Source organism: Colletotrichum higginsianum, chromosome 4, assembly GCF_001672515.1.
Source record: "Colletotrichum higginsianum IMI 349063 chromosome 4, whole genome shotgun sequence".
In the NCBI taxonomy this organism is placed as follows: Eukaryota; Fungi; Ascomycota; class Sordariomycetes; order Glomerellales; family Glomerellaceae; genus Colletotrichum; species Colletotrichum higginsianum.
In genome coordinates, this window is record NC_030957.1 from 243,419 (window position 1) to 267,563 (window position 24,145).

Below are 24,145 nucleotides of genomic sequence, written 5' to 3' on the forward strand. Positions count from 1 at the left end.
TGTATGTAACATATGCTCATTATCACGACGCGCGACTGCAGGCCTCCGGGTATATCTATCTCATTGCAGGAGTTTACGCTCCGAAAGGAGGTCCACAAACTCGGCAATCTTCCTCTTGCGCGTCTCGGGCCGCCTTGTCGTCTCGATGCGCCACAGGAACACGTACCGCTGCGTCCTGCCCAGCGCGTCAAAGAACCGCTTGGCCTCGGCGTTCCCCCGCAGCGCGTCCTCAAAGTCGGCGGGCACCTCCATGACGCTCGCGGACGAGTACGCCCGGTCCCAACGGCCGTCCGCCCTGGCGGCGTCGACCTCGGCCTGGCCGGCGGGCGTCATGCGCCCCGCCGCGGTCAGCGCGGCGACCTTGCCGACGTTGCGCCGCGACCACATGCTGTTCCGCCTGCGCGGCGTGAAGCGCTGGACAAAGTGCTGCGCGTCAAAGGCCTTGCGCTGGCCGTCGATCCAGCCGAAGCACAGGGCGACGTCGAGGGCTTCGTCGTACGTGACGGTCGGCCTCTCGGCGTTCTTTTTGGCGATCTGCAGCCACACGCCTGGCGACTCGCCGTGCGAGCGCTGCAGCCACTGCTCCCAGGCGGTCTGGTCTGGGAGGCGGAGGGGCGCCGGCCCTGCGAGCCCCGATGCCGGTGGCGAAGGCTCGGGAACGGATGGACTCGAGGAAGTGTCTTCATTCTTGCGCAGCTCGGCCTTCAGGCTCGCTCTCGTCATTCGCCTCGACATGCCGGGGGTTGAGGGACGTCGGGGCCTGTCGAGGACGGTGAGTATTATGGCTGGGGTGCGCGAGAAGGCGACGTACTGCTGGCCAAGTGACCATGAGACGGCCGGTGACCCGGACGGCAGCCGTATGGTTCGAAGGAAACCAGGAGCAAATACCGCGGGCGGAAACAGACCAACAGGCACTGTGCAAAGATGCCTCATTCACATGGGGGGAGCACGCTGGATGTTCGGACGGGGTTGATCCAATGTTGGTGTGAAAGGAGGGGTGGGGTGGGTGAGTGAGTGATTGAGTGAGTGTGATAGAGGAGATGGGATGACGTCCAGGCAACTGCTTGGGGAGAGGGGAAGGGGAAGGGGGGAAGGGGGAGAGCAGAGCTAAACCGTTTATGGACGGTGCCCCTTCAAGATCCCTTTTAACCTTCTTCCGCCAACGGTCTCCAACAAGGTTAACGGATGGTTCAGCACTCTAATTCCTCTTCGGATGCGTCATGCTGCCTGCCTCTTCCACCCCCCCACCCCCCGGCCCCCCTCCCCCCGGCCCCCCTCCCCCTACAGGCGTGGCCATGATGGACTCCTCCAGATGGCAGACGGCTAGGACCCTGCATGCATCTTCAGCCCTACCGGTGAATCCGCCGTATGTGGGCGTCAAAAGCCACTCATGGAAATGTGCTTGTTTCGACACCGATTCACCACGGTGCTCTGCAGGAAACGCCATCGATCGACGGACGGTCTGCACCATGATGGCGTCCATGTTTGCTTCGTCAGTAGGAATTCTCACAACCTGGAGGATGTAGCCTGTTCTTCACGGAAAACCTTTTACTCGTTCTCTCGCACAGTAACTCATGTTGCACAGCGACCGCCACCACCAAAATCCGTGTAAGTGGAAACCCACCACCTCCCCCTTCCCCCCCTTACTGCCCTCGAATCGAGTTCTATCCGATCTTGCATGTCGTTCCTGAATCACTCCGGATTCCCGGGCTTCGTTATTCTGCAAGCCCCGCCCTTCGTCATCGGACAAATCATCCATGCTCGAACCGTCCTGTCAACCACCTCTTCCTCGAGTCCCTGAATCAGGATACACATACCCCTTTGGCCAGGCAGGCTCCCGTTCGTCCCAGCATGAACGCCGGACTGCCCTCTACATGGGAATCACCCACTCTGGTTCCTGCACACCAAGAATAAAGAGCTTCGCCCAGCGCAGGTACCATGTGCGGCCCAAATGCTGAATGAAGGACCCGCTCTCCGATGCTGGATGCCAGCCGTCAAAGCTGCCCGGGCATCATCGCAACTCTAAACTATCGGAGATATCTTCCCGACTCACAGCTTTCCAGGTAACGTCGACGACGCTCCAGGAGAAGAGTATATGAATCATTCTCCTGGCACACTCAAGTTACAAAATCATTCTCAGAATCCTTCATCCCTTCACAGCACTTCTTCTTCTCATTCTTCGTCTTCTTCGGCTTGAGGCCTGTACATTTTCAGCTTCAAATCTCTCTCTCTCTCTCGTTCTGGCTCTGAAAGCGACCAAAAGTTCTAGAGTCCATCCCGTTGTCATTATTCACTCTACACACTTGGCACCTAACCACCACCTCCCCCCACTCCTAGATGGCTACTACAATTGTGGCCACGGCCACTGAAATTTACGTCAAGGAGGTGACTTGCATCACCGTCGAAGGCGTCAGTCATACCGCCCATCGCAAGTGCCCGCTTTCCAGCTACAAGGGACTGCCTTTCTTCCCCCGCAACATCGCCGACCTCAACATACGAGACTCCAGGATCAAGCACGACGCCATGATCGCCAACCTCCGCAAGTGGGCCGGCGAAACCGAGACCTGCTACTGCGTCGAGGGCATGGAGGGCTTGCTGAAGAACATCCACGCCTGGCTCTGGATCGCGTCCACGGACCACGCCCTGTGCAACCTCGAACAAGTCAAGCTGGCCTGCGCCGTGTACGACAAGCTCATGGACGTGGACTTTGACAACTGGTCCCACTTCTGGTCCTGCATCATCCACGAAGAGATCGTCGACGAGTTGGATCACGCCGGTGAGTTGGAGGACGAGCACTGCGACCCCTTCTACAACTACGGCGGCTTCGGACCCATCAACCGCGACTTCGCCTGGGACGCCAAGGAGAAGACCATCAGCTGGATGAACACCTACACGAGGGAGACCGAGGAAATCCGCGTCCCGCAAATGGAGGACGCCATGAAGCTCATGGCCGGCATGGACGGCGACGACTTCCGACAAACGTGGAGCCAGAAACGCCACGCCCATGAGCTGCATCACCAGCAGCACGGCACGGTGTGTGACGCCTGGGTTGACGGCCCCCAGACCTTCCACCACACTGAAAACACCGCCAGCGATCGTACCCTGATCCTTTACACCCACGTGGCCAAGAAGGGTTCCTGCTCCAGATGTCCCAAGAGGAGCTCGAGAGTCACTGGCCACCAGTGTGCCACCTGCTCCCGCCACAGGGTGGCCAAGCGTGCCAGGAAAACCAGATCACCAGGCATCACCATCCGCACCAAGGTCAAAGTCTCTGGCGAGCTCGGCAGGAAGAAGGAGTGGGATATCCAGGAGAAGGAGAAGCTCTGGGAGGTCATGAAGGCTCACGTCGGCAGAGTGGACGGCGACCAGACCAAGTTTAACGACCGGTCCACCGTAGCCGGGAACGTCTCCATCAAGAGCGGATTCGGCCGAGCCACGGGGTACCAGCCGAGCGAGGAGGAGATGAAAGGTCTGCTCCACGCGCACCGGGTCGGCCTCTGCTACGAGACCAACGCCGAGATCCAGGAACCCCGCGACCTCTTCTGGGAGAGACTCGACGCAGACGCCGAGAGCCAAAGTGAGACTGAGGTCGAGAGTGAAAGTGAGACGGGGATGGAGAGCGAAGGTGAGACGGAGGTTGAGAGCCCACGTGCGGACCCCGACCTGTGAAAGGGTCGCTCGGCTTAGGAATAATGGGGGGTGGACATACAATTGGACAGTGTCTGTTGGTAGAATTATCGGTATTACTGGATCGCATGGCTGTCTGGCTACGAGTGGCAGCCAACGATGGCGTTGAGATGTCTTTCAGGATACCCAGGGTTAAAGGCGTTGATTAATTAGCTGAGCATTGCCGACCCGAAGCATGTGCGTTGTGGGCATAACCACATAATTCAAATCGATTGATAACGAGGTCGCCCAAGTCCCTTTTCATCGACATGCCGTGCTTTCGATGTGACGTGACGGTATATCTGCATGGTTCCCTGTTGTATTTCACCAAAGAACCCTGAATTGATGCGAGGTGTAGGGGGATCACGCTGTTTGCTCGCCGTTTCGGCTGATGTTATTGTGTGACATCTGACCATGATAGTAGCCTGCAGTTGCTTAGGTCCAGCATCACATGGTCATTGTCGCGCTCTTCAGCTTGATAGCCAGCGCGACAGAGTCGTATCTCGATTTGGTGATGAAAGCCAACGCGGACAAGGCTTCGTGCAATGGGTGTGATGGCAGGTCCTCAGAGTGCTGGGCTGGATGGACTCAGGATGGAAACGGCGGTTGGCGTGTTCCGTGTGCTATAGCTGTGAGTGGGAACCCTGGATGCCGATAGGGTTGTCTGTCTGCTTTTTGCAGACACCAAACCAGGCCTCTTAGTGTGATCATAGTGGTCGAGTATTGCATGCGAAGGACTTGGAAGAAGCAGAACAAGATGTTGGGCCATGCAAGACGGAGCCTGGGCGTCGAGTCAGTCAAGAGACGTCGAGCGAATAGAACGAACCACTGTTGGCCTGCCACCTAAGGAAGGCATCCAGCGAGGAAGAGGAATTTGGTTCGCATGGGCCGCCCGGATCCCCTGGCCGGGAAATTCTGCCAATGTCAACAACAGAGACGACCCAACGGAATGGTAAGGAGGAGCGGGCGCGACGGGGGCGTCCGGGGAGCATCCCTGAAGCCTGGAGAATGTCCTCTTCTTTCTGGCCCCAGAGTCTTACCCCCCCTGCATGCTTGCAAGGGGATGTTGTGGTGCCAAGTCAAGGTTGAGATGTGCAAGAAGTCGGACAGCGAAGAGCGAGAGTTGACAGGTATAGTTTAAACCACGAGCTCTGTACGGCCCCAAGCAAGATGCCCACATTGGCTAAGTAACACCAGAGGTTAAGATGTCAATGAAAATATCGACAGAAAGTGCCTGATCCCGTACTTATGATAGGTGCTTGTGCTGCCCTGTCTGAAAAACGACGGTCGGTATGGTGACACTCGAGCCCGCTCGAGCCCGTTTTCACGCCGGTCAGGACGTAGTCCCAGCCCGGCCGCACAGTCTCTTTTCTTTTTCCTCGTAGTGGGTGACTGTCCGTTCTTTTTCCACTCACCGATTGTCCTGTCCAGACCTAGACCAGGGAATGTGGGAGGGGGGGTGACTGACTTACCCCCATCAGTCGGCAGGGGATGAACAGCGGCAGCTTTCCGTACCACCAGGCGCAGTTTCCAGCCAGATGGCACCCTCTTAGACGAGCCAGTTACTTTCAAGGTGAAGTCTTGGAGTCTTTGGGGGGAAGGTTGCCGTGACGAATAAGAAAGAACGGCGTCCATGGCCCTGGCAAGCGTGGGCGCCCATGGCCCCCTTCTTGTGTATCCCCAGCGTCTCACGCTGCAAGCCACAGGAAACCCAGGGAGATGATTGTGTCATCGTAGTCGTAGTAATTGGTGTGACGGTCTGTCGGAAAGCTTCTGGTCTCACCATCTCATCCTGTCGCTGTCGTATATTGAGTATCCCGAATGTCTCGCCCAGGAATGCAGGAAAGCTGCTGCATCGACCCTCGCGCCCCGGGCCAGGTGGTTGTTAAATGAAGAACCCTTCCCGTACTTGTCTACCTATGCATCTTAGCGCGAGAGCAGTCCCTGGCCACACACGGCAAGCGGGAAGTCGGAACCCAGCGCAGCGGTTCGGTACTTCTATAAGCGTTGTCCTCCATTAGACGTGGCCGCCTCGCTGGCGCCGCTGTCTTGGGACTTGGGACTTGGGACTCGCACCGGGAGAGAGGAAGCCCCAAAAGAGAGGCAGAGAAAGAGAGAGAGAGAGAGGGTTGCGTCTTTCGCGCCACCGAAAGACGCATGTCCTTGTGCAATCTTTGCTTTTCCCGCTCTTGCTTCTCATCCCAGCATCGACTGTTCCCGTCATTGACTGACTCTGCTTTGACGCTTTCGCAGTGGCATCGGGATCCGACGCCTGTGGAGGACACGCATAGTGTCGCGATATCGAGCATCAGTACCTCATAATGGCCGTAGAAGGTCTCGGGTTCTTGCCCGGCTTAGACAGCATCGAATACTATGGCATCGGTATGGGCACAGATCTCACTGCGCTTGACTCCCGCACTGCCAGGAGCCAGTCGCCCGGCGGCTCGAGCATCAGTTTGGGACCAAGAGAAGAGGCACAAGAGCTCATGTAATGCTATCTCTCTCCTCGAGACCCCGTCGACGAATACTGATCATCTGCAGGTTCAAATCGATCAAAGACGACGCCAGCCTGTTACACCATCGTCGTTCTTGTGCACCGTCACCGGAGCCGGTCGTGGCCAGCGACGACACTGCCAGTAAAAGCATCACCCTGCAGAAAAAGGATACACAGCAGACAGCCCAATCGGACGAGGACTACCCAAAAACACCAGTGGTATCCTCTTCAAGCAGCTTGACGATAACCCAAACGTTCGCTGCGCCATTGGAGTCATATCTGGCGTGCCCTCAACCACACGAGAAGCGGGCTCTGTGTCTCCTAGGCGACGAGGACGACCGAGAACAGAGGGCAAGTTCCTTAGAAAATGGTTCCGTTGTCATGGGCATGAGAAGCGTGCCTGGCGTCTACAGAGTTCCAGCTCGAAGCCTTTCGCCCATGGATGCTGTCTTACGCTCGAAGCTTGGGCACATGATGGAGCGTTACCTGGCCTCCCATGATGTGCACGATGCCTTGACCGACCAGATGGAACAAATCAGCTCAAGACATGGGCGTGAAGACAGTGTTGAAATCCCAGGCCCAGAGGTTGAGGTCGCTCAGTCATTGGGAGACAGTCTCTCTGCCCTAGACCCCTTGATGCCATTGGCGACAAGTGCAGCGGCGGACAGTGTAGCCGCCGCCGTCGCCGCTGCCGTACCGGGCGGGCCCATTGAAGTTGGATCCGATCACCATGATCCGGATTCGGCCATCTCGGACATGGAGGCGGACGAGCTCCATCAGCTGCTGTAAGTCTGCCCTGCTCCGTCAACGACTTTACTCGGTGGCTAATGTTCAGTAGAGAGCAGCGTCGGCGGGCGCGAGAAGCAGCAAGCAACCGAATCCTCAAGCCGCATAGGACACCGAGAGCGAGAGTCGAGAAACCGAAGCGAATGCGAACTCGGAGGTGACATCAAAGGGGCCAGTCTTGTCTGGCAGTTTTGATGTTTGGTAACGATGAGCCCTCCCATCGAAGACGAATGACGAGGCGTCTGCAGGTTCGGGAACGTGATGTTGATGGTTCGGAATAGGCGTCTGGCGAACTGCATGCTTTATAAACGAATGGTTCTTTATGGTTGAACACTTCTCTTCGGGCCTCGTTGGGTAGAACAGTCGATTGAGGCGAGACAGTGGTTTGGAGGATGGATGATGGATGGGGGGCATCGCACCTTCCAAGAGTATAGGTACTTGAGTAGCTAATTACGATCTTACTTTCCTACCTGCCTTGGTAGGCCTCTTAATATCTAGGTAGGTAGGTAGGTAGGTACCCGATGTGCTGGGGAAGTCTTATCCTTATCGGTACCGCATCAAGCCTTATCTCCCATGTGATCGCTCTCGTGTTGCCGCAAACGCGCCGAACCGAGCTTGAAGCCCACCACTACCTATGCTGTAGGTACCCGCTGTCACTGTAGCCGCTAAGACTATACACACTTGCGACTCGTATCACTCAACTAACTTCACTTTCATCCTAAACCCAAACCTCCTCCTCCACCTTCCCAACGCACCACCGAACCCGATCGCGACCACGACCACTACGGCGCTGCCAATGGCGCCGCGCCAGCTCGACATCCATGTATAGCCGCGAAAATAAGATCATGCGGAAACTCCTCGGCAAAGTCACTGCCGACAGCAGCACCGACACCCACCACTCCATTGGCATCACCAGTGCGCCGCACTTCCAGACCTCGTACCGACCGAGTGTCTCGCAGAATGCCGTCTTCCCTGCCGGCGTCCCCATCCTGTGTCTCGACACCGCCCCCGATCACCGCGCCGCCGTCATAGCCGGGAGACATGTCCTCAAGACCATCGTGTTTGACGGTCTGTCCATCAGCGAGGGCATCGATGTCCGCAGCGCAATCACGGCGCAATCCGCCTCCTCCGGCAAGGGCGCATCGAGCTCCCTGACGGCAGACCAACTCTCCATACGAGATGTCCGGTGGCACGGCGACTCCACCATCTTCACAGCTTGTGCAAACGGCAAGATCTTCTCGTATGACCTCGCTAGGATCTCGACAGGGGGCGCCGCACTCGAGTTCGTCCAGACGAGGGAAGACTCGCGCCAGGTCAACAGTCTCGACATCAACCCCCACAGGCAGACGACATTGCTCTCTGGCAGCCAGGATGGCATGGTGCGATACTTTGACATTCGCGCGCCGGTGCAGAGTCGCTCGGGTGGTCTCACTTACAGCCCGCGCGGCGCCTACAAGTGCAACGCCGACGGGGTTCGGCAAGTCAAATGGTCGCCCAAGGACGGCTTCTACTTTGCCTGCGGAACCGAGTCTGGCGTCGTTCTGAAATGGGACGTCCGGAAGATTGCCCAGCCGCTGCTCAAGATACCCGCCCACGACAAGGCCTGCGCCTCGATATCATGGCATCCCGACGGCAACCACCTGATCAGCGGTGGCTGGGACAGCAAATGCGCCGTCTGGGACATGTCCAAAAACGCCGACAAGCGGCAGAAGCCTCGATGGGTCATATACACGCCCGCACCGGTATCCGTCGTCGCATGGCGGCCTGGACTCTGGTCAGCAAGCGCCCAGGGCAAACGTGCCGCCCAGGTTGCCGTCTCTTACGATGACAACCACAAACGATACGGAATCAACGGCGTCCACATTTGGGACCTCGCCCGGCCCTCCATGCCATACAAAGAGATTGAGCGGTTCGACTTCTCGCCGTCGGGCCTTCTCTGGCAGAACCAAGACCTCCTCTGGACGGCTGGCAACGACGGCTTCTTCAATCAATGTGATGTCGCGTTCGCCCCGAAAGTACTCGATAGACAGCCTGTCTCGAGCATGGCATTTTCCGCTCGAGGTGACGCCGTCCTGTTCCTCGACGAGCGGCCACAGGATCGGCCACGGCCCTCCATCGTCCATCACCAAGCCAGTGTCGCGCCGCCACGGACATCCTACAGTTCGAGCCCAACAACCCCGATGCTCAGCATCAGCCGCAGCGACTCGGAAGATGATGTTGTCGGCAGCTTCTTGGGGCCGCGTCGCAGAGTTGGCAGGAAAAGGAGGCCTAGTTTGCGTTCGATTCCAGTCCTGAGCACCACGCCACCATCCGGCCCGACCATCAGCGACGACCTCGTGCTGGGTCTGGAGCAGGCAATCAAGGTGACTGGTACTTATAAGACCCAGCAAACTATGGCAGTCGGCCACATTCCCGCGGCGGCACGAGTCGACATATACGAATACCTGTCCAGCTGCTATCTGGAAACGTTGGACCGCGAGCTGCCGTACGTCGCCGGCGGGCAGCCGCTTGCCAAGAGAGTCTGTGGCATTATGGACCAATATGCGCGCGCTGCAGAGCGCGTCAACCAATATCGTCTGGCCCAGACATGGCGGATTCTTGCCTACTCGATGAACCTACTGTTGACCCGCCGAGCTCAGTTCCACCTTGAAACCCGCCTGGGCCGGTTCCAGAAACGGCCGTCTATTTCTAAAGGAAGGGACATCCCCAAGGTCCGGGTGCCAAGGGCCTTGGATGTTGTCGTGGAGATGAATGGCGAGGAAACTCCCAGGAGACCATCGGCTCTTGTTTCTAGCAGCATTGATACCAAGTCTCTGGGGCCTCGATCGTTGCTTTCAGAAGAAATCGAAAGCACCTCAAACGTTGCCACGCCTGTTGCGAGAGCCATCAATGGGGGCAATGCCGACCAAGGCAATTTCCCATCAGAAGCAGAATTACCATCAGTCATGGAATCAGACAGTTTTGCATTGCCCCCCGCTGTCCACAGTACGTTTAATAACAGTCCGAGGAGGCGACTGGACTCAGTTCCTCTATCCACCACAAGTCATGAAAGCGAGGGGACACAGAGTTCCATCACAGAGGGTTACGACTTCTATGACACTGACGCCCTATCTCAAGCTATAGATGTGCCGGAGCCAAGGAAAAAGGAGCAAAAGCCCCTGGACTATGGCCCTCTTACCCCGAATACCCGACGTACCTTGAGACAGGATTCTTCAGAAGGGGCCTTTGCACAGATGTTTTCCATGTCGGAAAGCAGCCGGCAGACATCTGGACTGGCCTCATCCTCTGAAGCAGGGACATCAGCATCTACGCGATCAATCACAAGCTATCCCGTGCAGCTCGACAACCAAAGAGGGGTGAAGGACCAGGGCGAATACGAGAGCCGCATTCGTGGCAAAGAACTCGAAGACTCACCCGAACATGGAGCCTTGAGAGCACTGCATGGTCCTGGAGAAAGCGAATCAAAGGATTCCCCTGAAGAGATCTTTATGATATCCCAGACGACCATGGCATCGGACACAGTCACCGACGACCCATCAACACAATCACAGCTAGGATCTCTCCCTGCGACTTATGAGGACCACGCCCCTCTCCATGTAGGCGTCTCTTCTTCGAGTCCCCCAAAGGTTACCCCGGCCCTTCAACATAACTCTACACCAAATATCCTCGAATCAGACTACCTCCCTTGGCCCGAAGATCCGCCATACCCGCATCCCGCTGTGTCCAACCCAGACGCGGAAAGCTCTCCCCCGCTGAACCCGTATACGCTTATATCCAGAGCCTTGGATTTCGAGACGCGTACGTCGGCGCTCAACGCCTCTGCCATGGTCCTTCTCTTGAAGCCCCTCGTACCAGAGTCCGTCATCGACTCTTTCCGCGCCACATCCATCCTCCGTCAACAACACTCGCGCCTTACGGGCATGAAGCTCTTCATCGAAGCCGCCCTGCTCCGAAAACTCTGTGTTCAAGGCTGGCCGGATGGCATTCCCGAGTGGGGTGAGAACTACACATGCATCTTCGGCCCGGCGCAGCAGGGCGTCAAGGGGGGCTTCATGTGCCCTAGCTGCCGAAAACCAAGGGAACTCGATCCGTCGCTCGGCCAGAAGGCTCTTTGGAAGTGCGAGCGGTGCCGCACGACAATGGGTGCCTGCGCCGTCTGCGGCCATCGCGAGACCACAGCGGCCATGGTTTCTCTCATTGACGGCGTCGCCGGCGCCCAGCATGCGGATTCGATCATGAGCATATGGTGGTACTGCCCCGGCTGCGCCCATGGCGGTCATGCCACGTGCTTGCAGGACTGGCACGCACCCTCGGACGACGGCACTTACAGCCTCAGCGACGGGTGCTGTCCTCTTGACGGCTGCGGCCATGCCTGTCTCCCCGGGAAGTGGCGCGAGGAGAAGTCGATTGCGCGGTCGGACGAATTGGGTCGCGTCGCTATCGAGAAAGCGCGGATCGGCAACAACAGCAGCGCAGTTGGCGGCGGCGGCGGAGGCAAGTCGGGTGCGCCGAGCCCCGTGATCCCGCCCAACGTCCGCGGCGACAGCGTCGAGGTGCCGCAGAGCAGGGCCGTCGAGAGTGTCCGCGAGGCGCTAGCGAACAACACCCCGACAACGGGTATTCTCAGCTCCAGCCCGGGAAGCCGGTCCGGGGAGCGGGAGCGCAGGAAGAGCGTCAAGTTCGTGCCGACGGAGCGCTAGTGGCGCATCGACCTCTTTTTTCGTTCTTTCTAGATGGGTGGCAGGATGGGACGAGGTGATTTGTTTTCAACGGCGTTGAAGGGGGTGAGATCGAGCGATGAGGGTTACTGGAGCAATCCTCGTCCACAAAGGATTGGGCGAGTTCTTCAAGTCCGAGGGGACACGGGCGCAGTGGGTGCGATAAAGACGGATGATTCCCAGGAAATCTTGGCTTTGGTCGCCTGCAACAATTAACATTTTTATTAGTGGCAGCAGCGACTTGAAGGCCGGGGTATCTCGATAGTGAAACCACGCAGTAATGTAATCAACCGACCCTCCTCCCCCGCCCGCTGTGATCTGTTCCCTTGTGTCCAAGCCCAGACCGTTCGTTACTAATGATAGCTGCCTACTTTCCTGCGTTCTCCCTCATGCCCTTCGTCCTCAGCGAGACCTTCACCTCGTCAAAGGGCAGGCCTGCAAATCCGCCGTTGCCGTTACCGTTCCCGGTGCCGTTGTGGCTGTGGTCGATGGGCGACTCGGCCCCATCACGAACGGTCATTGCTTTCCGGAGCTCGTCGCGCTGTCGACTGAGCACCTCGCTATCGGTACTACCGCGGCGACTGCCGCCGACGCTGCTCGTATCTCCGTCGCTGGCAATGACAGCAGAGGAAGGAATGCGGCCCTTCAGACGTCCGGCCCAGAGACCGCGAACACCACCACGCTTGCGTTCGGGGACCTCGTCGCTGCCCGCGCTGCAGACGTAGAGCAGGTACTTGAGATTCGGTAGGGTGTGACGAATGTCGACTACCTTGAGGCCCTGGCTTGCGCACAGGGCCTCGATGTCCTTGTTCAAGATAAACCAGCCGTAGTCGAATCGATATTGCGCCGCAGTGGAGCCGCCTCGGGGAAGGTACAAGGGGAAGTCGCGTTGGCGGGCTGCTTGGGCCGAGTTGAGATCGGTGAGGAGGGATATGTCATCGCGAATGGACGAGCGTGACCCAAAGGGCGTGACGGGGTACGGCAGGGGTACGGAGAGGTAATATTGCAGGGCGTTCGTCAACGCAGCGACGTGGCCCAGTGCACCGGACAACAGGTCGTCGTCGGGGCCGCGAGAAGTAGCCATGTCATATGTCGTATTCGGGAGGGCGAGGCCGGCGATTTGGAACGACAGCGGAGGGCCCGATGGGCAGGGTGTGATCTGGTATATGTTGCCAAGGTCGGCGCAGATGCGGCGGCGCTGGCCACGGATTTGCTCCTTGGTCTTGGCGAGGACCGCCTTCGAGGCTGCCAGGTGCTGCGTCGCATCGACAATGTCCTTCGCGAGCTTATCTTGTAGGGCACGGCCTTGCGCAATAGCTTCCCTGCGCGACTTGAGTGATTCGCGCAGCTCGTCGCGCCGCTTTTCGGCTGCCTTGAGAGATCGTAGCTCGTGGGCCACGTACTTCTTGGCCAGCTTCACCTTTTCCTCGGCGGCGGGCGTCTCGTTGTGGGGCGACTTCTCAAGTATGTCATTAATCTGGGCCGTGAGCTGCTCCTGTGTCGCGATGGCGTCCTGGATCGAGGTGTCGAGGGTCGCGAGTTTCATGAGAGCATTATAAGACGAGGTATGGAGCGGCGGGAGATCCTTTGCGTGCGTGGGCTTGCCGAGCACGTCGAGCGAGTAGATGCCGTCGGCGAGATGGAAGATGAGCCCGTTTGGAGGGAAGTTGCGGCTTTGGAGGGTGCCAATGAAGTGCAGACTTCGAAGGTCGATCGTGTCTTGGAGCAACAGCGTCCACGAAGTCCGGTTCGCCCAGATCTTGATGGTGACGACGGGCGAGCGGGTGACGGATGGGCCGTGGTGGCTGAGGTCAAAAAATTGAAAGTTGAAATTCTGTCGACCCGAATGTTAGCTGGGTGTGTATGCGTGTGTGTGCGTGCGTTATGTGACGGCTGCGGCCCGACGACAGCGGCTGCTTACAGTCGCATGCTCCTTCGTCTCGCTAATGTAGACGGGCTCGTCCTCGCCGTCGCAGTGCAGGGAGAAAAACGCATCGGCGGCTCTACCGTCGATGGTGAATTGCAGCATGCGCTGTCTTGTCACCGGGGTGGCGTGGGCGAGGGCGGTGCTCCGGCGACGCGGCGGCTTGGGCCGGAGGCTGTCGCTGGAGAGAGCATGATGCAGCTGAGGGGCATCACGGAGGGCATCGAGCTTCGAGGATGACTTGTTCAAGGCCGTGTCGTCAATGGTCTGGCCCCGAGGACGAACGAAGCTCAGGTTCCGGATGTAGATGCCACGGAGATGACGGAGCTTGCGGTTCTGGGGGAGGAGGAGGGGACGGGACTCGGGAGGAGGCATCGTGATGACGTGCGGCTCAATTCATGGCGCTATTGAGCAGCTACCGGTCTCGGGAGGATGTGTGCTGGGTTCATGAGACCCGTGTCGCAAGAGCCAGTGTGTCTGTGTCTGTGTCTAACGTCGACAGGGATATGCTGCAAACAAGGGAACGTCGACCTGGCCGAGGAAGATGGCAATGCAGTGTTGGTGGTGATGGTTTTGGAGGGGGGAGGGGGAAAGCGTGACCGTGTGATGTCGAAGCTTTCCCGGTTTGGCTGCTGGCTGCTAGCTGCTGTCACTAGTGGTGCTCTGGTGCTCCCGTGCTGACAATACAGAGTACGATGTAGGTATCTAGGTACCTTACTGTGTTCAGCGCGCGCAGTGCACGGTCCTCATGCTGCGTGGTGCTGTGGGCAGGAGCTGCTGTTTAGGGAGGTACGGATAGGAACTGACTGTCAGTACTGTAGAAAAAAAGCCCCATAAAACATAGGTCCCACCAGGTTCGTCGAGCCGGTAAACGCATCTGTCCGTTTACATGCATACTACACAGTTTATATGCATTCCTCCCATTGACGCACATGTGTCATTCTCTCGACTCGTCTTCTCCTTGGCATCCAATCGTCCAGACGTTCAACCCCAGCTTCGATCATGCTCTCCAACCCACCGTGTATCCATCCATACACGTGCAAATACAACTGCCGACACGCGCTGCAACGGACTACTTCACCACTGACTCAACCGCCCTAGTCGGCGATCAAAAAGCTTGTTGCTGTTTCTCTGCATCAGCTTCCATGGCCCCCTCTTCTTGGCATTGGAATGGCCTGATTCTTGGACTGCCGCCTGTCAGCCTCATCGTGATGGCCCAGCCAAGGACCGAGCAAGCAGATTGATCAATCTCCGGTCGGGTGGCCTGTCCCGCTGCCGGTCGAACCGGCATATTGGGCGGTCTCTGACGGAGGGGTGGTCACTCTGCCCGATCAACCCCGCCTTCGCCGAAACACCAAATCGCCGACAGAGCGTCCGAGCTTGGATGGAGCATTCATTCGACCTGCTCGTTCGGCGTTCTATTGGTCTCGGTCAAAACACAGTTGCCATCTACGTCATCGGCTCAACCTTAGACCCGACGAGTCAATCACTGGTGTTGACTGCTACTCCGAACTCGAGTCTCTGACCCTCACGCTTTGGATGGCATCCATGGCACCTGCGGCGCCCCTCGACCGCTCAGAGGCAACGGTTCGCCCATCCGTCTCACCATCAGGCCTGTTGACCATGGATGAACCGTTTTCCAAGGTCTTCTCCGTCTCGTCTCTAGGTAAGAGACATTGGAGGGGACAGTGAATTACGGAGCCCCCCCTAAGCCTACACCGAAGAGGCGCTTAGGGTCACAGACGTACGTCACAGAAGGTGCAAGCAACAATACGGCCACTGTCTTTCTCCACGGTTTGCCAGTGGTTAAAGCTCTGGGCTTTCCCCCCCGCATCAACCCGAGTTGCAAAGCTATCTTGCGACTCTGTCTCGACAAAAGCCAATGTGTAGACGACGATGGAGCGATCACCAGAACCACGGCATACCCTCTACTTGAGTCGAGCCACAAATGACGCTTTCATCATTAACCTCGTCAAACCCGATGCGGGTCTCGTCCCCTTGTACAGCGTCAGTCACAATGCCAAAATGACCAAGATGGAAGTGCGGAGGATCAAGTGCGATGCAATATCCACCGAACACCGCCCCGTCGGCTCCATCAAGACCCGCACGATACCACCGAGAGTCGACATGGCCGTCCGGGGCGTCAACTTTAAGATGATGCGCAAAAATCCCCTGTCCAGCGCCCTCAGCTTCCGCTTCCTGGGCGCCGGGGAGATGCGCTGGGAGGAGCTGGGCAAGAAGGGCAGGGGCATGAGGCTCATCGACTTCAATGGCAAGACACTAGCATACTTCCGTCCCAGGCTGCACGTACTGGGTGGAGGCGGAGGAGGCGGAGTAGGTTACGGGAGCAGCCCATCCGCAGGCGGCTTAAATCTGAAAAGGTCAGATATCAACAGAGCCGGTCAGGGTCCCGGCTTCGAGCTGCACGCCGCGCTCGCAGATCTCGACCTGGACCTAGTCGTCGCGACGGGCTTGGCGGCGGCCGAACACCGTCGGCAGTTGGACGAAAACTGGGACCTGATGGCCAGCGAGGAGTACGAATAGGAGGAGATTGATAAGCGGAGAAGTTGGACGTGACGCGGGGAGAGGGAGCAGCAGCTGGACAGAGCTCGCGGCGGCCGACTTGGATGCGGCCTTTTGTTCATTACTCAAGTCACTGCCCCGAGTTTATTCGTATAATCATTGTATCCTACACTCTATATCGACCTGGCTGTGGTCTGTTGTTCTGAGTTCATTACTCGGGTCACACACACACACATCCCGAGTTCGCTCGTATAATGGTCATATTCTAAGTACATTTTATACCCTTGCTGAAACAACAAACACACTACGTTGACTGGTATCTTTTCTCTCTCGGCTCTCTTCACAAACAAAATCAAGTTTTCCCGCATTCGCCGTCGCTTGCATGCCCAAAAATGGAGGACAAGGAAAAAGGGGTTACAGTCCCCTCATCCCATCATCATCAAAAAAGAAAAAACAAAGTGCCAAGAGTTCATGATTCAATGCTTATGCCCACCCGCGCCGTCAAGGCCAGCTAGGGTTGGTTAGAGCCTCCCGTTGACGTTCTTTTGCCACCTCTTCCCTTCCTTTACGTTTTGCAACTCGACGTCGGCGCGCCAGTTGACCGTCGTCTCCTTGTCTTTCGCAAAGACCACCGGCCGCTTGCCGTCCGCCTGGGCCGCCATCTGGTCGGCGATGTCGATCAGCGCCGGCGGCTGGTCCTCGTCGTCGTCGTCGTCGTCGTCTACGCCGCTGACCGGGGTCTCCGGGAGTTCGTGGAACTTGTCCTTGCCGATGTGGAGTATCGAGCGCCTGGACTGCGCCGTGCTGCGGGTTTCCTTGGTCGTCTCCTTTTTGCTGGTGAAGAGCTGAGGCACTTTTTGCAGCAGCGGGCGCAGGGCCGGGAGGCTCGCGCAGAGGATTGCGCAGAATTCCTCGACGATGGACCAGATGACGATGTCGACGTTGTCCCAGGTTGTGTCAAAGGTGCTCGAGAACATGACCAAATACTTGAGTCGGACCATGGTAGTAATGCAGGCACTGTGTCACCCCCTTATTGTTAGCGAGGGCCTCGGGTTTCCAAACGATCAAGGTGCCGTGTAAAGGGGGGGGGGGGGGGGGGGGCTGTTTAAGCATGGACGCACAATGATCCGAGACTGAACATGAAGCCCAGTGCAATCTTCTTTCGGATGTTGAGCTGCAGTTTGACTAGTTCGGGGATTGGCAGGACTAGGATGACCAGGTCCTCGACGATGCTGAGGACGGCGCCGGCGTACCCGATGGCCGTGACGTTGAGGCACTTGCGGTCCGGGTTGCTCCTGTCCCACGTTGACGAGATGGGCGTGCACTGGAAGACGATGACGAGGAGGAAGACGAGGCCGTGGATCAGCAGGAAGGTGATGAAGTAGCGGACGGTCAGCTGGAACCAGCGCGCAGGGAAGATGCGGGAGAAGAAAAGCAGGATGGAGATCTTGGCGAAGACCTGGATGAGGATGTAGAGCTGCTGGACGACGTAGAAGAGCTGGATCAGCTTCGTTCCAGCGGCCAGTTCGACGTTCCAGTAGTGCGTCCCGAAGCCCAGGTCGGCGCTCGCGATTTCGATGCCTGCGAGTCCGGCGAGGAGCACCTAAGTTCCGTCAGTCATGACTTTCTCTCTCTCTCTCTCTCTCTCTCTCTATCCCTCTCTTGCTGTCTCTCTGTCCCTTCTTCTGTTCCTCTGTTCCTCTCTCCGTTGCAGTCTCTCTGTTCCCATCTCTGTCGGCCCTCTCTTGTGAAGATCAAACTAACCGTTGCAAACACAGCTGTCCAGTCGTCCCACCACAGCCTTCGGGTAATCATCCATCTCGAGATACAGCGGAGTGCAACAACCGGGAACGTAATAACCGACAGGACAATGGCGATGGTCTTGACCTCGTGGCTCCTCGACTCCTTTGGATACGCGGCACACAGGCTCGTCTCGAGACTCGCGGCACCTACAGGTCCGTCAACACCAACTTGAGACGAATCCCTGTTTAAGAAAGAATCCCAAGGGAACCTACGTGCTTGATCTTCAAAGTGGCAGTTGAGCTGCACACATGTCGATAAGTCCGACTGCAGCGGGATGTTGAGACACAGGCAGTCGGCAGCGGTGACGGCCGATGTTAAGCTGCAGTTACCATCTGCCAGACCTTGCGTGAGACATGGAAGCTAGCATCATGGGGAAACCATGGCCCGGTCAGCCCTACACAGCAGTCGGAGATTTGTTTTGTTTTTGGCCAGGTCTCTATTCCGGGGGAGGGGGGGGGGAATGGGGGGCGGAACGGACTCGAGGGCAGAAAACTGCCAAGTGGTGTGACAAACAACAAACAAACAAACAGTAAAGTGATAATAAGAAGCAGACTTACAGCGCAACTGGGAATCTGGGAGAGGAGTTCGGCGACGCCCTGCGCCTCCACCGCGGCCGCGAGCCAAGACAACAGCAAGACAAGCGATAGCAGCGGGTGCCGGCCAAGGAGCCCCAAAGTTCTGGTCATCTCCTAGATATCCTGGGTGGAAACATGTAGAAGGACGAGTAGAGGGGCCTGAGATACGAAATGGTTGCGATGGAGGACGAGGACGAGGAAGAAGACTGAAAGAGGAGAGATGGATCCGCTGCAAGGGGAGGGAGGACACGGGAATACATAGGCCATATGCGTGCCCCCTTCGTGCTCTCTTGTAATACAAATGACAACCCCCCCCCCACCCAAACACCCCTCCTAGTGCTGTTTATCCCCACGACGAACAGGTCGAAGCAGAGGAAGAGCCTTAGTGAAAAGATGGGAACGCAGTGGGCACCAACAGACCTCCCTTCGTCCCACACGGTAGTGCCAAGTTGCCAAGAGTGAGAAAAGGCGCGAGCACTGTCAGTCATCCCACACACATATAAACACAAACGCGCGCGCGCATCTCACGGCCGTTTTGGTAGAAGGCAGACAAAAAGAGAAAGAGGGAGAGAGAGAGAGAGTGTGTGTGTGTGTGTGTTTGTGTGAGTCTGGTCCCTGGCGCCATCGCCCGTTCCTCCTACACCATGACCACACATCCCGGGCATGCTTCCGGACGAGATGGGCAAAGCGGGTTAGTTGCCCCGTTGCGAAACTTGCTGTTGGTGTGAAGCACACCCACCCGCTGCAGAGAAGGAAGAAGAAAACCCACATGGATGATGGCGTGGGATCCTTTTCTTTCCGGCACACGCGCGCACGCTTTCTCTGCATGAACCCACCCTGGGACCAGAACTCCAGAAGCAAGCTTGCCAATGCGTCTAGAAGCACTCTATCCGTACTTTGATGTATTTAATCCCCCTTTCCCCCTCCCGATACGCTGGAGAGTCTAGAGGCGAGAAAGTCGATGGTTCGGCGTTTGGCAGTTGGCGAAACAGACTGCAGAATCAGACTCGTTCGAGCTAAGACGAAAAGACGACGTTCAGCCGGGAGGAGTGACAGGGGTCGCCGTTGGGGGCTATGAAATGGGGCGATGTTCCCAGCGATGGCACGTCCATGGAGCATACAGAGTACAGTTGGGGGCCCATAAAGGTCAAGCGGAGCATATTATCACGTTCTCTCTGCCCTGTCAATGCGGGGAGGGGGGTTTGAGAACGCAAGACTGTCAGTCACAGTACCCAGTAAGACTTGACTTGGAGACTTGGAGAAGAGAGAGAGACCCTCTCCCTCTGACAATTCCCCACCACCTTTTGCTTACTCGACATGCCCTTCTAGGCTTTGGGCGCCTGCGCTTCGGACGCACCACCAAGTCGGGGGGGGGGCTCATCTCGCATCTCTCGCTCGGGTCCCTCTCAGGGGCAGCGCGTTTCTGACTGGTGGCTGGCCATGTTGGGACTAGTAAAGTAGAAGGTCAGCCCGTCGGGTAAGGGAGCGGATGAAGGCGAGACCCAAGAGAATAATAGTAAGAGGGAGTCGTCGGAGTAAGACGGTCAAAGTGATGTTGTCTGACCGAGAATGTGTGGAATCATCTCTTGTCAATGACTCTCTGTAGGGGGGGTCGGCATGTACAATCGGGATTGAACAGAGGGTCAATTAAGCTTGAACGGGCACCGAGGCACGCGACCACGTTCCGCGTTGAGCCCAATTTGCCCCATGCAAATCGGAGGGGGTTCATCGGCCACTTCTCAACTTGTCCATTCCCTCTGCTTGTCTTCTCCACCATGTGGTGTGTGTGTACGATGTACGGGGGCGGATGACATAGGCCGGGAACTGTCCCCATGCAAGCTTCCAGACCTTTTCCCTAGACAGGTTGTCCAAAGGGTTTCCAAGGGTCTTTACCTTTTCCCCTTGTCTACGATGTATTCCTGAACAAGGGCTCCTCCTCCCTACCACCCATCAAGCTTACGGTGAACCTTGCCAAGCAACTCAGAACGGACACAGGTAATTTTGCCCCCTTCTTCATTGGGACTAAATAAACAGGCAAAGCTTTCTGGGCTGAGCAAACACGAGATACTTCAAACCATGGCCAAACTCTGTTTCCAGGGCCCTCCCCCGGCGCCGACTCCGCCAGGTGCCCGTCTCCCCTTCCAGCTAACTCCCCGCTTGGATCAGGTGACGCCGGGGGCTTCGGGTGCGTCGTCGAGTGTAACTCTTGCTGGAGTCTTGGCTGCGTGAGCTTGTTCCATTCTGGACGCTAGAAGGATACGAGGAAGGCCGTCGTCGAGTCGTCTCGCTCATTAGAGTTCGGGGCAGCATGCTTTGTTTTTCTCCCTTGAGTCGCCGTCAACCGCCCGCTAGACGTCGTGATTGGGCGGCCGCGGGCTCGGATGCCGGGTTGGCTTATGGGGAATCAGTCTCGGAGATGGAATACTGTACCTGTAGAGAAGCTTTTGAGGAAGATAAACATCTGCCTTCGATTCCCACACCCCTCCACCCCCCCCTTCTTTGGCTCCTGTTCGTCTTCAGTCCCGCACGCCTGAACGATATGAAGTGCTTCCCAGGCTGTGAGGTTTCAGACGCACCGTATGGACTTTGCTGGTTACTTTTGTCAAGTGATTGAAATCGGGTCAGCCCTGGGGGTCTGGGGCCTGCGTTGCACAACCCTGGCTGTCAGCTCCAGCGGATTTAAGTTGAGGTGTTACCCCAAACTCCGAGCTCTCCGTGCTGCAGATCTGTTTGACCATTTGGAGATGGAATTGTTTCTGCCTTCTCGATACTCGACTGACTGATGACTTTTAGCCAGCCTTCGTCGGAGTCTTGGCTTCGTCTCGGATCATGGGGTAGATTAATAATCGACCTCGGATCAACATCGCGCGCTCCAACTGTTGTCAAAGCATATGCCCAGAAGGAAATCTTTCCCGGGGCTCCCAAGGATGGTACATCTTCCCCCCCCCTGATGGCTAGATCCAAGCTATTCTTCTTGAGCTTGTTTCGACAGCTACCAACACCGGGAAATGCCCGTCGTCGCCGTGTAAACTCCGGCTGCCCACGGCTTTCGGACAGGAATCTTACTTAGGCCGCCCCGCGACGTCGTGCTCGGAGATTCAGATCGTGAACTCTAGATCTGCCAGTCGCTTATTCGGCCGCTCTCGCCCGCCTCCGCTATCCGTTCGTTCAGAAACGCGACAACAAGCTCGGTCACCCATTCGTCCAGGCCGAGGACAGACCCCAAGCAGGCCGGTGCCGCACCTGCAAAATGCCCCGGAAGATTCGAAAATCACCCCACGGCGCCTACTCGGTTTCAAGCCTTACAGTTTGCCGGTGGGCTCACTTCGGGATGATGTGAGATAACGAGGGGCACACAACAACCCCTTTAGCAAGAGTCCGCGGCTGCGGGTGGCACATGGTTACCGAGGTCGATTGGCATCGTTTTGCTGATCACGCGAGAATCCGGATATGCATCCGGGACTTGCTGGCGTTGGATAGTTACGTGATAGAAGGGCACTCCGGCGCTCACCTCGCCTCACAAGGCGGAATTCTGGCTAATGCGTCCCGAAAATGAATGAACAAGGTTCTGGAGCTGTTTGTTTCTTTCCTTTTTACTTTTTTTTTATAGACTTTTGCTGAAATACTTTAGCCAAAAGAAACATTAAAAAAGGAATTATGCTAGTAAGACTTGATCACGCTGTCGGTCATAAATCATTCTGCTTCCTTCATGATGAACACCCGTCCCCAAACGCCGTTTTGCCGCCCGTCGTCGATTCATCCGGATTAACAATCAGTCTAATCCGTATATCCGGATGTGAACCATCCAGAGCCAAGATCTGCCAACTCCGTCATTGAGTCGTGCCTGCGTCATGACAAGAAATAAATAAATAAATAAAAGAATTGCAAGAGTTCACGCTGTGTCTTTCACAACGCTATGCCGAGGATCTGGTTCGCCTTCGTCGACTGGGTCGCCCTATCCCAGCACAGGTTCGTCGCTTCTGCGTGCTCCAGCCTGAGCCACTGGAAGTCGGGTTTGAAGTCTGGGTTCGCCGTCTTCTCGAGCGGCCGGTCCTTCCAGGGCGTCGCCATCGGCTTGATGACTCGGGGCGCGATGGCACGGTTGAAGATGGGCTTTTCAGGCATGGATGTGAAGCGGAGCGAGCCCCCCCCTCCCCGCGGGAGCGAGACGCCGTGCTTTCTGTGCCGAGAGCATTTGGTAAAGAGGGGGAGGATCGGGGGTATCGAGATGGCTATGATGCCCACTGTACACTCGGCGATGGAGAACAGCACCCATGACGTCCAGTTGTCTAGTTCGGTGAGTGTCAGATTATTGCTGATGTCTATTTGCCACCCGACAACGCATCTCGGGTGTTGCCACTTACACGTTATGTCACCTTGGTTGAGGAGGTGCAGGTTCACAATCTTGATGACAGCCGCAGCACAAGAACTAAACCTTCGTCAGCTCGTTACGCGCAAGGCCACGGCGGGTAAAGGACTCACAGCCCGGCAAAGGCGAGGAGGACCGTCACCTGGACTTTTTTCCGCAGCGGAATTTCCATCCGCCAGAAATAGACCAGGGGTGCGGTGCACAACAGCGCATCGATGCCGATCCCGATGGCCGTGCTGGCGTGGAGGAAATCGAGAAAGGGAAAACATGAGGCGCCGCTTGTGCTCGAGTCCCAGGCGGCCGAGACGGGTCTGCACTGGAAGACGACGGCGAAGACGGAAGAGACGGCAAAAGCGCTAGTCAGAGCCGCTGCCGCGAACAACAGCCACCGTGCCGTCCTTTCCGTGATGAGCCGGAGGAACGAGCATATCGCCGACAACCTCGTGAACGCGATGGCGCAGGGGTAAAGGATGTTGGCGATGAAGATGAGCTGCCGCAGTTGTCAGCCACCGGGTCTTTGTTCCCGCCCGTCCTTTACGAAACCCGTACCTGAAGAAGGCTCTTTGTGTTGTCAGGCAAGAGTTCGGCGTCGATGTCCTGAGAGTGCTGGCCGAGGCCGAGATCCGTCGCTGGACTGTTTGTCAGTTTCCGATTTCCCCGAAAGTTTCTACTCGGGGTCCCGAGAGACCAGGGATGGATAGACAAGTCCCGAATGCGCAAACCTCGTAGACTTACCGATAGGGAGCAACGAGCAGATCCCAAAAGTGAAGAGCGCCGCGATTATGACCAGCACGTCGTCGCTGAAGAAGTTCCTTGTAATGGTGCAGCGGACAATGACGCGCAGGGGCACGAGGAGGCCGACTAGGACGAAGGCCGTGAGGTTGACACCCCAGATCACCGTCACCAGGTTTGTCTTTGTATCGTTCATGTTGGCGCCGTCTGTCGAGACTACCTCCAAGCCCGGCCCAGTCGCGTTTTCAAAATCCATTGTCGAAGGTGAGGGGGGGGGGGGAGGAAATAGAGGCCGTACGTAGTATTAGTATTATCGAATATTAACCATGGCGACACTCAATGCCGGCATAAAGAAGCGAAGTCAAGGAAAGTTTTGTTTACGCAAAGAACCGATATGCCAGGACGAGAATACGCCGTGCCCGCTGCGGGAGGATGGCCGGACATATCTAGTATTTCAACCCCGGCGGCTCTCCCACCAGCGGCCACTCTTTCACTCTGATCATCTTGGGCTTTCGACAGCCACCGTGGTTTCACGAGTGATGTTTTTGCCCTCCC

The 24,145-nt window shown here is 57.0% G+C and overlaps 9 protein-coding genes across 9 annotated transcripts; 5 read left to right on the plus strand and 4 right to left on the minus strand.

The window, feature by feature from the left end:
* Window positions 1-60: 60 nt before the first annotated feature.
* Window positions 61-735, minus strand: CH63R_05424 (uncharacterized protein; the record flags this gene model as incomplete). The annotated part of the gene is made up of 1 exon (XM_018300399.1): window positions 61-735. The coding sequence occupies one exon, from the start codon at window positions 733-735 to the stop codon at window positions 61-63; it is 675 nt and encodes a 224-aa protein (XP_018158249.1).
* Window positions 736-2,337: 1,602 nt separating this feature from the next.
* CH63R_05425 (uncharacterized protein) lies at window positions 2,338-3,669 on the plus strand (the record flags this gene model as incomplete). Its single annotated transcript, XM_018300400.1, has 1 exon — window positions 2,338-3,669. One exon carries the CDS (start codon window positions 2,338-2,340, stop codon window positions 3,667-3,669), a length of 1,332 nt encoding a protein of 443 aa, XP_018158250.1.
* Window positions 3,670-5,987: 2,318 nt separating this feature from the next.
* Window positions 5,988-6,949, plus strand: CH63R_05426 (WD domain-containing protein; the record flags this gene model as incomplete). The annotated part of the gene is made up of 2 exons (XM_018300401.1): window positions 5,988-6,154; window positions 6,208-6,949. The coding sequence occupies 2 exons, from the start codon at window positions 5,988-5,990 to the stop codon at window positions 6,947-6,949; spliced, it is 909 nt and encodes a 302-aa protein (XP_018158251.1).
* An 818-nt stretch (window positions 6,950-7,767) lies between these two features.
* Window positions 7,768-11,646, plus strand: CH63R_05427 (WD repeat domain-containing protein; the record flags this gene model as incomplete). Its single annotated transcript, XM_018300402.1, has 1 exon — window positions 7,768-11,646. One exon carries the CDS (start codon window positions 7,768-7,770, stop codon window positions 11,644-11,646), a length of 3,879 nt encoding a protein of 1,292 aa, XP_018158252.1.
* A 385-nt stretch (window positions 11,647-12,031) lies between these two features.
* Window positions 12,032-13,963, minus strand: CH63R_05428 (UV radiation resistance-associated protein; the record flags this gene model as incomplete). Its single annotated transcript, XM_018300403.1, has 2 exons — window positions 12,032-13,498; window positions 13,586-13,963. The coding sequence occupies 2 exons, from the start codon at window positions 13,961-13,963 to the stop codon at window positions 12,032-12,034; spliced, it is 1,845 nt and encodes a 614-aa protein (XP_018158253.1).
* A 1,650-nt stretch (window positions 13,964-15,613) lies between these two features.
* CH63R_05429 (uncharacterized protein) lies at window positions 15,614-16,132 on the plus strand (the record flags this gene model as incomplete). The annotated part of the gene is made up of 1 exon (XM_018300404.1): window positions 15,614-16,132. The coding sequence occupies one exon, from the start codon at window positions 15,614-15,616 to the stop codon at window positions 16,130-16,132; it is 519 nt and encodes a 172-aa protein (XP_018158254.1).
* A 500-nt stretch (window positions 16,133-16,632) lies between these two features.
* Window positions 16,633-18,600, minus strand: CH63R_05430 (Integral membrane protein; the record flags this gene model as incomplete). The annotated part of the gene is made up of 5 exons (XM_018300405.1): window positions 16,633-17,128; window positions 17,233-17,714; window positions 17,876-18,060; window positions 18,127-18,274; window positions 18,472-18,600. 5 exons carry the CDS (start codon window positions 18,598-18,600, stop codon window positions 16,633-16,635), a joined length of 1,440 nt encoding a protein of 479 aa, XP_018158255.1.
* Window positions 18,601-19,563: 963 nt separating this feature from the next.
* Window positions 19,564-19,950, plus strand: CH63R_05431 (uncharacterized protein; the record flags this gene model as incomplete). Its single annotated transcript, XM_018300406.1, has 2 exons — window positions 19,564-19,689; window positions 19,819-19,950. The coding sequence occupies 2 exons, from the start codon at window positions 19,564-19,566 to the stop codon at window positions 19,948-19,950; spliced, it is 258 nt and encodes an 85-aa protein (XP_018158256.1).
* A 2,445-nt stretch (window positions 19,951-22,395) lies between these two features.
* Window positions 22,396-23,846, minus strand: CH63R_05432 (Plasma membrane protein; the record flags this gene model as incomplete). Its single annotated transcript, XM_018300407.1, has 5 exons — window positions 22,396-22,778; window positions 22,854-22,918; window positions 22,972-23,348; window positions 23,408-23,487; window positions 23,594-23,846. The coding sequence occupies 5 exons, from the start codon at window positions 23,844-23,846 to the stop codon at window positions 22,396-22,398; spliced, it is 1,158 nt and encodes a 385-aa protein (XP_018158257.1).
* Window positions 23,847-24,145: the final 299 nt, after the last annotated feature.